Source organism: Herpailurus yagouaroundi, unplaced genomic scaffold (assembly GCF_014898765.1).
Source record: "Herpailurus yagouaroundi ecotype Mexico unplaced genomic scaffold, PumYag 181, whole genome shotgun sequence".
In the NCBI taxonomy this organism is placed as follows: domain Eukaryota; kingdom Metazoa; phylum Chordata; class Mammalia; order Carnivora; family Felidae; genus Herpailurus; species Herpailurus yagouaroundi.
The window spans coordinates 2,533,485-2,545,749 of record NW_024412412.1 but is presented as its reverse complement, the minus strand read 5'-3'; the positions used below and the strand labels follow the sequence as shown (position 1 = coordinate 2,545,749).

At 43.4% G+C, this 12,265-nt stretch overlaps 1 protein-coding gene across 1 annotated transcript in view; it reads left to right on the top strand.

Moving 5' to 3' along the window:
• The window catches only part of CSMD1 (CUB and Sushi multiple domains 1), a 1,645,367-nt gene that overhangs the window by 1,423,002 nt on the left and 210,100 nt on the right, over nt 1-12,265 (top strand). Inside the window, exon 36 of the mRNA XM_040490416.1 lies at nt 2,297-2,401. Coding sequence (XP_040346350.1) covers nt 2,297-2,401 — 105 coding nt within the window. The remainder of the gene's footprint in view (nt 1-2,296; nt 2,402-12,265) is intronic.

The window sequence follows — 12,265 nt, the reverse complement described above, 5'->3', positions numbered from 1 at the left end:
CACACACACACACACACACACACACACACACACACACACACACACACTGGAATACTACTCAGCCATAAGAAGGAAAGGAATCTTGTCATTTGCAGTAACATGGTTGGATCTAGAGGGTATGATGCTAAGTGAAATAAGTCAGTCAGAGAAAGACAAATACCAAATGATTCCACTCACATGTGAAATTTAAGAAACAAAAGAGATGAACAAATAAAAAAAGAAACAAACAAAAACCACTCTTAGATGCAGGGTGATGGTCACCAGAGGGGAGGAGGATATGGAGACAGGTGACATAGATGATGGGGATCGAGGGTCCGCTTATCTCGATGAGCACTGAGTGATGTATAGAATTGTTGAACCCCTACATTGTACACTTGAAGCTAATATGAAAATGTATGTTAGTTACAATTGATTTTTTTAAAGAGGGTAAAATGGGTCAAAAGAAAAGAGAAAGAGCATCATAGGCCTACAATTATGGGAACACCTCCAACAGAAAACATGAGTTGTGAAAGAGAAGAAGCTAGAAATATAGACATTGGTTAGATCATGCAGGGTCTTAGGTCAAATCATAGAGGCTGCAATTCCATCCTAAGATCATCAAAAATCCATGAGAATTTCCGTATGAAATAATCATATGTCCATTAAAAAAAGAAAGCTTTCCGACTCCTGGGTGGAGAATGAATTGGTTGAGGGCAACAGGAGATTCAGAAAACAGGTTGGGAGAGCTTTGCACTCATCGTACTCACTAGTACTGGTGGCTGGCCCTAGGGTGATGGCGGTGAAGGGGGAGGGTCTGAGGAGGCTGGCCAGAGGGGGCCTGTTGGCAGATGGCAGGGTGGGGTCGCAGAGGGAAGGAAGCCTGTGACGGGCCATGAGCAGATGCTAACCGCTTGTTGACTGACATGGGGACACAGGAGGTTGGCCAGGCTTTACAGGCATAGATTATGACTTAGGTTTGCACACTCCACCCGCAAAGGGCCTTTGGATACCTGGAGAGGTGAGGGCAGCGGGAGTCTGTACTACCTGGCTTGTGGACGGAAAGCTGGTGGAGGAAATGGGATCATGGCAACAGAGAGAAGGATGCTGGAGAATCTTCCCTCTGCAGTCACGTTCATCTGTCTTGGATAATTATGGACTCATTTCCTTATTCCGTTATTTAAAACAGCGTTTCCTTCTTTCCACAGCAGGGTTCTGTCCAGTGCGGCTGGTTGTAGTAATTTGCTTGTGCCGTGATGAGGTTCACCCTCATCTTGAAGCACGTGCATGTCAACACAAGGGGATTTAAACTCGCTTACCATTTCCCATATTTAGTACATCCTCCCAGAATACTTTACACTTCTGATCCAGGAGCATTTTCCTTGTCCTCAGCCCCCTCCAGTATCCGCTCTTCTATCACGCTTGTCCCTGCCATCGATACCTCTCCGGCTGACTTTTTGTTTGTCACAACGCAAGTCAATACATTTTAAGGAATGCAAGCATCATGTCCTACACCTGTATTTTCCTCTTCACTCATGCTCAGTTGGAATCGTTTGCAGATCTCAGTGGGAACATTCTTCAGTTTGGATCCCCCAAGGACGGAAAAGAGAATGTGTAGTCAAAAGGAGCATTTTATCAGTATTTCGGATCGGTCCACCCAGGCTAACTGCTCCCCCAACCTCCTTAAGACTTGCTCTTTTGAGGTTTTTAAAATATTTTTTAAGTTTATTTATTTATTTTGAGAGAGAAAGAGAGAGAGAGAAAGAGAGAGGTGGGGAGGGACAGAGAAAGAGGGAGAGAGAGAGAATCCCAAGCAGGTTCTGCACTCTCAGCGCAGAGCCTGATGCGGGGCTCGAACTCACAAACCATGAGCTCATGACCTGAGCAAAAGCCAAGAGTCAGATGTTTAACCGACTGAGCCACCCAGATGCCCCTCATTTGAGTTTTTCCCTCTTTGTTCAAGTCAAAACAAAACAAACAAACAGACAAACAAAATGATTGTGTTGTTAAAAGAATGGCACTTGAAAAGCCAGTGCACCAGTGCCTGGTAGAACGTAAGAATTTGTGTGTTCGTACCCTGATATGTTAGAGAGACGTCACATCAGCTTGAGGAGGGCAGAGAGATGTGCAACTTTTTGCTGTACTCGCACGAGAGAAAGGCGCCAAAGGACAGAAGCATCAAAGCCCGTACTCAGATTCAGTAGGTTGCGATCAGACAGACCGCAGGGCTTTGTAAACCTGAATAGATAAACCCGTGTATTTTTTCTAGAGAAAAGTGAATGCATTTGTGATGTTAAAGTCCCCCACCTGTTTCTTTCAGGAACCACGGTCCCAGCTCTTCTGAACAGCACATCCAATCAGCTCTGTCTCCACTTCCAGTCTGACATTAGCGTGGCAGCCGCGGGCTTTCACCTGGAGTACAAAAGTAAGGTCCCCTCTTTCTGCATCCGGCTTCCGCTGTTATATCGAGTCATGTTCTGAAAGGAAAAACAAATCCGTGCCCTCATTACATAGTAAAATATCCTCGTCCCAAAACGACTCTCCAAGTTGCATGAAATTGGGTCATACAAAATCTGCCCCCACGAAATACATAGTATAAAGAGCAAACTAATGAGGACATGTCAATTAGTATCTGGAATCGTTGGATAAATGAAGTTCGTGTCTGGAAAAATTGTTCAGAAGCACAAAAAGTAACCGTGTGTGCTATTCCTGGTTTTCTTGGGAGTGGTGTTTATATTAGCGTCCAGAAACCCAGAAAGTTATCATTTCCAAGCCGATTATGGTCACAGGGCCTCCAAGGTGGGTGGTGCAGGGCTATCACAGAGGCTCGCTGCACGCTGCCCGCTTCGTGTATTACTCATTTTAATTGGAAGAAGGTGTCGCGAAGGAGACGCTAACCTTTTAAAAATGAATGTGAAAAGTGAGTTAATAGTCTGATAAATGGGTTGACAAAGGTCAGATTCACAAATCTTCTTTGGCGTTTGATGACGCAGGTAAACCTTGTAAAAACGAAGTAAGACTTTCCAGTGAGAGCCAGGTTTATTTTAGGACGTGTTTTCAAGCCCTAAAAATGCTTAATGTCGATATCCATCTCCTTTAATAAGTGGCTGCAAATAAGCAAATACATGGATGGCTTTAATAAGTGATCTTTTGAATGGAGATAAACAGTTCGCCGAGACGAAAATGCAAGCATGTTTTTGAAAGGCCAGATTTCCAGCTGATGATAAATATTCCGGACCAGACACAAACCACAGGGCTGTTTCCCGTTTCGGTTAAATTTCCCTACTTATTACAGGCATTTGTATGCAAGTTTATTCCAATTTATTTGAATAGGACTCCTTTGGTGACAGTGTAAAAGGATGCTGTGGGTGTTATTTACGTAGGAAATGTCTGGAAAAAATCTGCCAGTCTGATGCATTTCGTGAACATCTGTAGATAGGAAACTATCAACCTCATTTATGATAGCGCTAATAAATTCGCTAATACTTTCAGCAGTGTTAGAACTGATGAATGTTCCTATCTCTTTCTTCCAAACTTATCTTGTGGCTTCAGGCTTTTCACTTACTTCTCATAAAGAGAGGTGCTAGTGAAATGATTAGTCTGCAGTTACGAGGACGTACGATTACAGCTTCAACAATATAATCGTCTGCCTTTCACTCTATTTCCCGCCCATGCACTTCGTTAGAAGAGGAACACCAAGATATTTCTCACCGAAATGAATCTTATTTACAAATCCACAGCCTTGCTTAATTACTTAACGTGCTTATATTTTAAAATATTTTTTTTCAACGTTTTTATTTATTTTTGGGACAGAGAGAGACAGAGCATGAACGGGGGAGGGGCAGAGAGAGAGGGAGACACAGAATCGGAAACAGGCTCCAGGCTCCGAGCCATCAGCCCAGAGCCCGACGCGGGGCTCGAACTCACGGACTGCGAGATCGTGACCTGGCTGAAGCCGGACGCTTAACCGACTGCGCCACCCAGGCGCCCCTTAACGTGCTTATATTTTAATTGGCCAAACCTAATGCTACAGTCCTGTTTCTTAAGATCCGCTTGGAGTGGCTGTTTTTCGATGTCAGCACCATTCTGATACCACCTGTGTCGTTCGTGTGTTCCCTTACCCTCTGTGTATCTACAGGTGCTTGTTTCTCTGTTCTCATTCTACGTGCAGAGTTTAAAATGTGGGTTATAGAACGTGTTCGTAGAATTAACCTTAAGAAGGCCAACAGCAAACAGTATAGGGACCGTGGAAATAAACTGCCCGGAGATTGTCTGATACTTTTAATCTCTTGACCTATTTTTGCATCTACCTGAAAATAGGTACCGCCTGTCCACAAGCCTCTAAATCCAGATTTGTTCCTAAAATTGATATCCGTGAGATCATAGTAAAAACAACAAAAGCCCCCGCCCTGTGCCAGGTCTAAACATGTCACAGCTCCTTCCTGCTTTGTCCTCAGAAAGCCCTCTTTTTGAGGTACGCCCGGTTTTTACAGGAGAAAGGACACAAGGCAGTGTCTTCAGCCTGCACAGGCTCTGGTCACCCTGCTTGTGACCCACGGAATGCCCAGAGACCCTTCGTCACGCAGGCGCTTTACCAAAGGCAGAAGCAGCGCCTGCACCGTTTGCGTTTGACGAACAGTGACGCCGAGGGTCACGAGTAGTTGGGGGACACGCGGAAGGGAGGGAAGCCTGCAGGTCGGTGTCGGAGATGCGGCTTGTCTGGCACTGAAACCAGAGCTGTGATCGCTGATCCTCACCTGCTTCCCCGTGAGGACTTTCAGTTTCTCATCCAGAGGTGAGCGCCTGGCCCCGGTAGTGATGATGGGCCATCTTTCCGGATGAGCACTGATAGGATTTCCCCAACAGAAAACAAACATTTTCATCTGAGGGGATGAAGCGTAAAACGTTAATGACTGAGAAAGCAATTCTAGGAAGGTCTGATCAGACGCGGGCGGTCTGGGTTCTCTTGCGGGCTCCGAGCGGAAGCCCAAAAGATCGGCGCAGTTGAGCGCGCCACGTTCTGGAAGCCAGATGTCCTTCTTTTAATTTTTTAAGCAACTGTTTATTTATTTTGACAGAGGCAGAGATGGCGTGAATGGGGGAGGGGCTGAGAGAGAAGGACAGCCAACCCCAGGCAGGTTCCACACTGTCCCCACAGAGCCTGATGCGGGGCTTGAACCACGAACCGTGAGGTCAGGACCTGAACCAAAATCAAGAGCCAGACACTCAGCTGACTGAGCCACCCAGGCGCCCCCGTCCTTCTTGTATTTTATCTATCTGGGTAGGAAGCTTGACACGGCTACACAGAGGGACACGGTTGTCACCCTTGCTTTGGGCTCTTTTCTTCAGAAAAACTACCAGAACAGAACAAAACAAATAAGCAAATACCATGGAACCTTAAAGATGTATGTAGGCAATGATGATGCTGGGTTACCCTGGAAATTTCGAAATCTGAGCCGAGGGTGCGTGGCACGAACCTGCCGCTGGGGAACAGTCTGGGGGTAGCCATTCTAGAACTCGGCAGGAAAGAGCAGAGAAGGTTGGGTATATATGAACATAAGCGTGTCTGTTGACATACGTGATATGTGCCATATACAGCAATAGACCAGGGTGGGTTGACTTCACTGGAATTGGTGGGAGGAGAGCTAATAAGGTTGAAGCCATGCACCCTGTCAGAGTGTTTGTCTTTGTCTTATTTGAAATAAAGAAGGGCACACCCCACTGCGTCTGGGTCCCCGAGCTATTTGACCCCCTTCCGGACCTTTGGCAGTTTGCCAAGAGGATGGCCTGAGTGGTTCATTCTTTCCCATGCGTGTTTGTCCTGTATTTGTCACAGAGACAGCTTCATGTCCTGGATCTCCTGGAACAGGCTGTTCTTTGCACTTGCTGTCACCTGGGTACCTGCTACCTCGTCCCTTGGACGAGTTCAAGAGACGTTAGGACCTCGCAGTTTAGATTTTTCTCGTTGTTAAAGTGAAAATAGTGTTTTATTTTTCAGATTTCTATATCCTGTGTGGGAGTGGAAATCCTTTTGTGGGTTTCCCCTTGCCCAAAGATAAATATATAAATACCAAAGTTATTCTTTTAGGTTAACCAGGGACAAGCTTTTCTTGAATGCTCCTTTTTACGATTTTTTTTTTAAAGTGGGCTCCACACCCAGCATGGAGCTTGAACTCACGACCCTGAGATAAGAATTCCATGCTGTACTGGCTGAGCCAGCCAGGCACCCCTTGAAATGCTCATTGTGGAAAAAATGGTCTATCTATGTCTATCATCCATGTAACACGTACATAATTGTAACACAGTAATATAGGATTTTCATCATAACTGTGAAAATTTTACAAGTACTTACAGATAAATTATAGAATTACATTGGATAATATGTTTATATTACAGATACATTATTAGCAGAATAAGTCCATCCAGTCTAGAGCTATTCCCCATTTTGAAATTTTTGAATAGAAACTATTCTGATTTTTACATGTACCCGTGCTTATTTAATAATCATACGTTCCACGATTAAAACCTTCTCTTTTAAATTACACCATTATTCGGGTGCACCCGATACATAGTTCTGCCTCGCTAAGTTGGAAGATATTTAACCTCAGTTCTGCAGCAAACCTTACAACACCCCACTGAATACATCTGTCCTGAGTTAGCATGACGAAGCCATGAGTGAATTTTACCTCCAGCACAAGGCTGCTGCAATTATGCAAGCCCGTTTGGTGCTAATGCATGGCACTTGGTGAAAACAGCACCAAAATTGCGTACGTAGGAACTTTTTTATTTCAGCATTTTTATCATGAGTTTTTGTTTGATTGTTTGTTTCGTTTTATTTCCTGTCAACATTCACTACTGGGAAACCCAGTGGAGCTAGTATAATATTTCTGGAGTCTCTAAGATACAACATTTGGCCCCTGGAAGGCAAGTAAGAGAAGCTATGGTGCACTATAGACTTCACATATCTTATAATACATCACGGGAGCCATTCTTTAGTTTTCTTTCTTTCTTTTTTTTTTTTTTAAACATTTATTTATTTATTTTGAGAGAGAGCGACAGACAGAGAGGGCCAACAAGCAAAGAAGGGGCAGAGAGAGAGAGAAAAGAGAGAGATTCCCAGGCTCAACACAGAGCCCAACATGGGCCTGGAACTCACGAACAGTGAAATCATGAGCGAGCTGAAATCAAGAGTGGGACGCTTAACCGACTGAGCCACCCAGGTGCCCTGTGGTGCCCCCATTCTTGAAATAGTAGCCCAGCTATGAACACGGCCCGATGTGAAGGCCATTGTCCCATGTCTAGGGATCTGGCCACAGACAGAGAAGACTATGCTGGTGGATCAGAACCAGGAACATACAAGCTATGACAATGACAGCATCACATGAAAGGATAGGGGAGAATAAGACAAAAATATTGCAGTAATTGGTACATTTAGAATATATTTATTCTGAAACCGGTTGGAGTTTGAATCAGTGGTGTGTAGTTACCATCAGGAAGAAAAGGAAAATTGGTAGAGAAGAAAATATAGTGAGTCTCACTGTTTGAATTGCGTGTTACTCCTTTACAAGGGAGGGTTAGCTGGAGGTTTGTTATTTGTCACATTTTAGCAGTGTGTTTATTGTCATTAGTTGAAGTGATGATCTACCATTATAAAATATTTGTAACATATTTTACTATAGACTTGATTTTGACATCAGTGTTTTTTAAGCATTCGTTTGTCTAGAGCACTCTGTGATACAGTGTTATTATTTCAAGTGCAACCAGTTCAGAACTGATAGCTCACTAAGTCCTTCTCACATGTATTTATATAATCGGTAGTTAAGCATATAGTGAAAACAAGATTACGGATCATCAATGTATATAACACCTCATCAAAAGGTATGTAGTCAGATAAAAAGATAAGATTGTCTAATTTCCCTTTAAAATGGCCTGTTTTCCAAATATTTGATTCAACGAAACAAAGGAGGAAGGTATAAATGTACTGGACACATAGAATAAAAGAAATGACATCATTCAGCATTAAATGTAGCTTTGAATTTGTGGCAATACAAGCAAAAAGGAAATAGATGTTATTTACATAATTTTCTTTTTAAAAAGGAAAATGTAGTAATTAAAAGAGATGATTTCCTTTGTTCTGTATTCTAAAAGGTACTTACAATTTGCAAAGGAAGTTGTCTTCAAAACGCAGAAATGAACTTGGCATGACGGTCGTGTATCAATTTTTTACCTAATGTGGAGAATATAATACAGTTAGCCACATTAATTTCCTTCCTGCTTGTGTTCAGTGATTCAGTAGGTACCATATTTTATTTCCTTTGTGTACTCATTTCAAAACAGGAATTCAGAACGAACTATCTAGATAAAGATTGAATTCTGGAAAATGCACTGAGCTTTTTGAAATCAAAAGTACTAAATATTTTTAGTAGGATGTCACCACAATCGAATATTGACAACTTTGATTCGATTACAATGATCTTTATAAATACCTGCAAATTATTAATGAATGTTTCAGTGGCACTTTAGTATTACATTAATACTAATAAGGTTTCTCAGCTTGAATGCTGGGCATGAATAAAATCACAGGGGATGAGAAATTAAACAAGAATGAGCTTCAATCTAACTGTCACTGTGTTTACAGAGATTTCACTCTGTGTACTCAGAGATTAAAGCTCACTGCTTCCCACCTAGTGAACATCTCATAAACCAGTACTCATTCAAAGGTATAGTGAAGTTATCTTCTTAATCACTTCATGGCAAGCCCCTTTTTGTGTTTATTTATATACTAAAAATCCATAAGATTTTTTTCTAAATGTTCTTCTTTCCAAGAATCACCTCTATTAACTTCCAGTTTGGCAAACAAAGATTGCCTCCCTTAATCCTTTAAAAATTGGTTCAAGTCACATCAACTGATGATTATTCATGTCTTCCTAGTTTTCTATCAAGTTCTAACTCTACCGAGGACCACAGAAGTTTTTAAAGTTGATCCTTGAACAGTGTGAGGGTTAAGGGGTGCCAAACCCCCAGTCATCGAAACTCTGCGTGCAACTTGTGACCCACCAAAACTGAACGACTAATAGCCTACTGTTGACCAGAAGACTTACCGACGACATAAACAAGGCAGTTAACTCATGGTTTGCATGTTATATGTCTTATATACCATCCTGTTACAATAAAGTAAGCTAGGCAACAGAAAATGTTATTTAAAAACTCACCTAGAAGCAAATATAGCACTGAACGAAAGTTTCTCTATAGTCTTTGGAATTTTAGGCATTAAATTTGTGAATGGGCAAGAGTGCAATGTATAGAACTGAGGACTTATCTTAAAATTGCACCTGTGGGGTCCTACTGCTCCCACACTTATTTAAGAGGTGGGTCCTGGCCTAATGTGTATTTGTCAGCCGGCCTTCTCGATGCTGCTCGGGGGAATCGTCAAGCATTAAATCAGTCATGCTGCTACTCAGGCCGCTCGTGACTCAGAATTGAAAACGAGTCTGGTTTCAAATGAACTGTTGTCGTTTGGTGCATCTGCCCGTGTGAGTCATTTGAGGCTACTTTTGTGTTTGATTGTTCTCTACGTGGAGTGGCTTTCACAGAACGTGCACGTTTTGCCTTCATTCCACCCCTGGGTGATAGTCGTTCCTCCCTCCTCGCTCATTCGTGCTCCTGCTAAAGTAATTTGTGGGCATCCCTGCATTCATCATGAATTATCCGAACGTCTGTCATATACGGCATGCTCTGGGCTCCGTGGACAGAGTCATGACAAGACAAGCGGACGTGGTCTCTGCTCACATAGTATCTAAGTTCTAGCGGGGGGCCTAACAAACGAGAAAACCTAGCGTGTCCGTGATGGTTACAGATTGTGCAAAGTGCCTTGTAGAAAGTAGACAGAGCTCTGACATGCAGAATGACTGCTGTGCTCTGTTTTAGCTAGAAAATACGTTTTGAAGGAAGGGTGGAAGAACAGTAGTCAGTCACAAAAACACTTAGGGGAAAGCATTAGAGTCCAAAGAAACTATGGTCACAGCGAGCCCAGGTGGAAGCATGTCTAGCACACACATGAAAGTGAAGAGGACAAGAGTCTAGAATAGAGGGAGCAGTGTGAACAGTAAGAAGAGAGGTAGAAATAAGGCCCAAGGGTGAGCAAGGGGGAGAACCACAGCGCCTTGTAGCGCGGACTTCGTCATAAGGGCGATCGGAAGTCGTTGAAAGGCTTCCATCGGGGAAGTGGTATCATCTGGTGTGTCCTTCACACAGATTAAGCTACTGAGTAGATACAGGCGGTGTGGGGCCGTGGCAATAACAGAGGGTCATCTGTATTGCGTAGGCCCTTTGCAGTCACCAGGAGGGGTGACGTGGCTCCGAGGAGGAGGGGATATGTGGAGAGACCAGGATTTGACATGCAGATGGCGGGTAGACCAGATGGTATCCCGGACGGACATAGAGAGTGAGGATAAAGCGGAAGTCAGAAGGCCCTAGAGTTTGGGTTTGAAGGATGTATCTGAATTGAGCGCTGTTTGCCAGGATGGCGTGACGTAAAATCCTGACTTCTCCAGAGTCAGTCACACCATGCCGCACATACTCAGAGTTCTGAGATTACATCCGGTTGTTTTCATGTGATTAAGTAATAGAGGAATAGAAGGGATTTTTATTCAAATTTAATTTTCACAAATACCCGAAATATTTTGTTGATTTCTACTAATTTTATGATTAAAATACTTAAAAAGTTGTGGAGTGAGGAAGTTTGCTAATGAAAGCCACTTGGTCCTTCAACTCTCCTTTTGTCTTTGTTCCGTCGTGGGTTAGTCGCTGGCGCTATTGATTCTTTTATCCAAACGCCTGTTGTCAATGCTGCACCACGTATTTTATGGTGATGGTTTTCTCTTTATCGCTAAGTATTGTATTGTGGGCTTGCACATTAATGGCGGACAAACATGATTGGAATATCTGCTGGTTCTAGACTGCCATGAGGATCTACACATTTCTGAGAATGGCAGGGAACTGGGTTTTCTTTTCACCGCCACCCTCCTTGTGATCTTGTAGCTCGGTTTGCTTTGCAGTGAGCTCACTTTCATTAAATCCTAGCCTGTTTGAGTCCGCGAGTACTCTGGAAAAACAAAATTGTTGAGCCACAGTGCGTTTCTGAGTCCAACTCTGGAAAAATAATGTGGGAAATATTTATTAGTTGTCATGCTGTCATTATCTATACACATACAGATCCTCTATGCCCATGAAATGGGTAAATCTAGAGATTTTGTCCTTCTAGAACAGACACTTCAAGAGAGTCCCACAGGCAAAAGTATACTGCTTTATTGACAAGTTGTGGTCACTCGAAAATTATTATTCTGTGTTTTTAATCATCCCATTGGCTTCAGGATCTTCTTACTAGCTTAAAACTCGTGATATTATTTTATCAAATTCATCCCTTGGGTGTTACAAGTTGAAAGAATATTCTACTGCCGGTCTTACAGATCTTCCACGGTAATTAGCTGGGGAATAAAGATGCCATAATTTGAATAAGTAATTACGGGTGACTCGGTGACTTAGCCAACCACTGGCTAATCTTTTATGAGATGCTCAGTCCTATCAGATGGTCTAGATCAAGGCTCTAGACACAGGGGAGCGGAGTTCAGTCACGTAGGTGATCGAAGAAAAGTTCTGAGTGTCAGAAGGGGAAGCAGTTTTAGAAGGGGGGATGACACATGGCCGTTTCCCTCCCCCCAAACTATGAGGCTCCCTCCACCTGTTCATCAGAGTTGTCTATGTTCTGTGTCCCATTTCGTAAGTAAAACTGAAGTGCAAACGCCCTTTCCTAGCGGGCTCTCATCAGATCTACTGCCCCGTACCAGATATGTGATCAGCAAGAAAGCCTTTCAGGGCATGTTCTCCTTAGGTCCCTGGTGGGTTTTTCATTTAAAAACACGCGTTCCCCTAAATCTTGACATCCCCCTGATTCTTAACACTGAACTACGGCCACAGTGTTCCACTGGTCCTGTTTCTGCCCCTTTCCAACCCAGTGCCACACTGGGATTTATCCCTCCATGCCTCCTTGATCCTAACTTTCGTCACCTGACAGAAATCCTTCAGGGGCTCAACAGTGTGTCCCTTGCTTCTTACGGCACCTCTGTCCAACCTGTCAATGGGTTTTATCACTCAGTTTCCCCTCAAGCCATTGAATTTGGTCAGACACTGTCCACCACACTGTGTTCGTTGCCATTTTCACACAAGTGCTCCTGTGTCCTCCTCACCAACGACCCCTCCCCCATGTGTCTCTGCCTGTAGAGTCCCACCT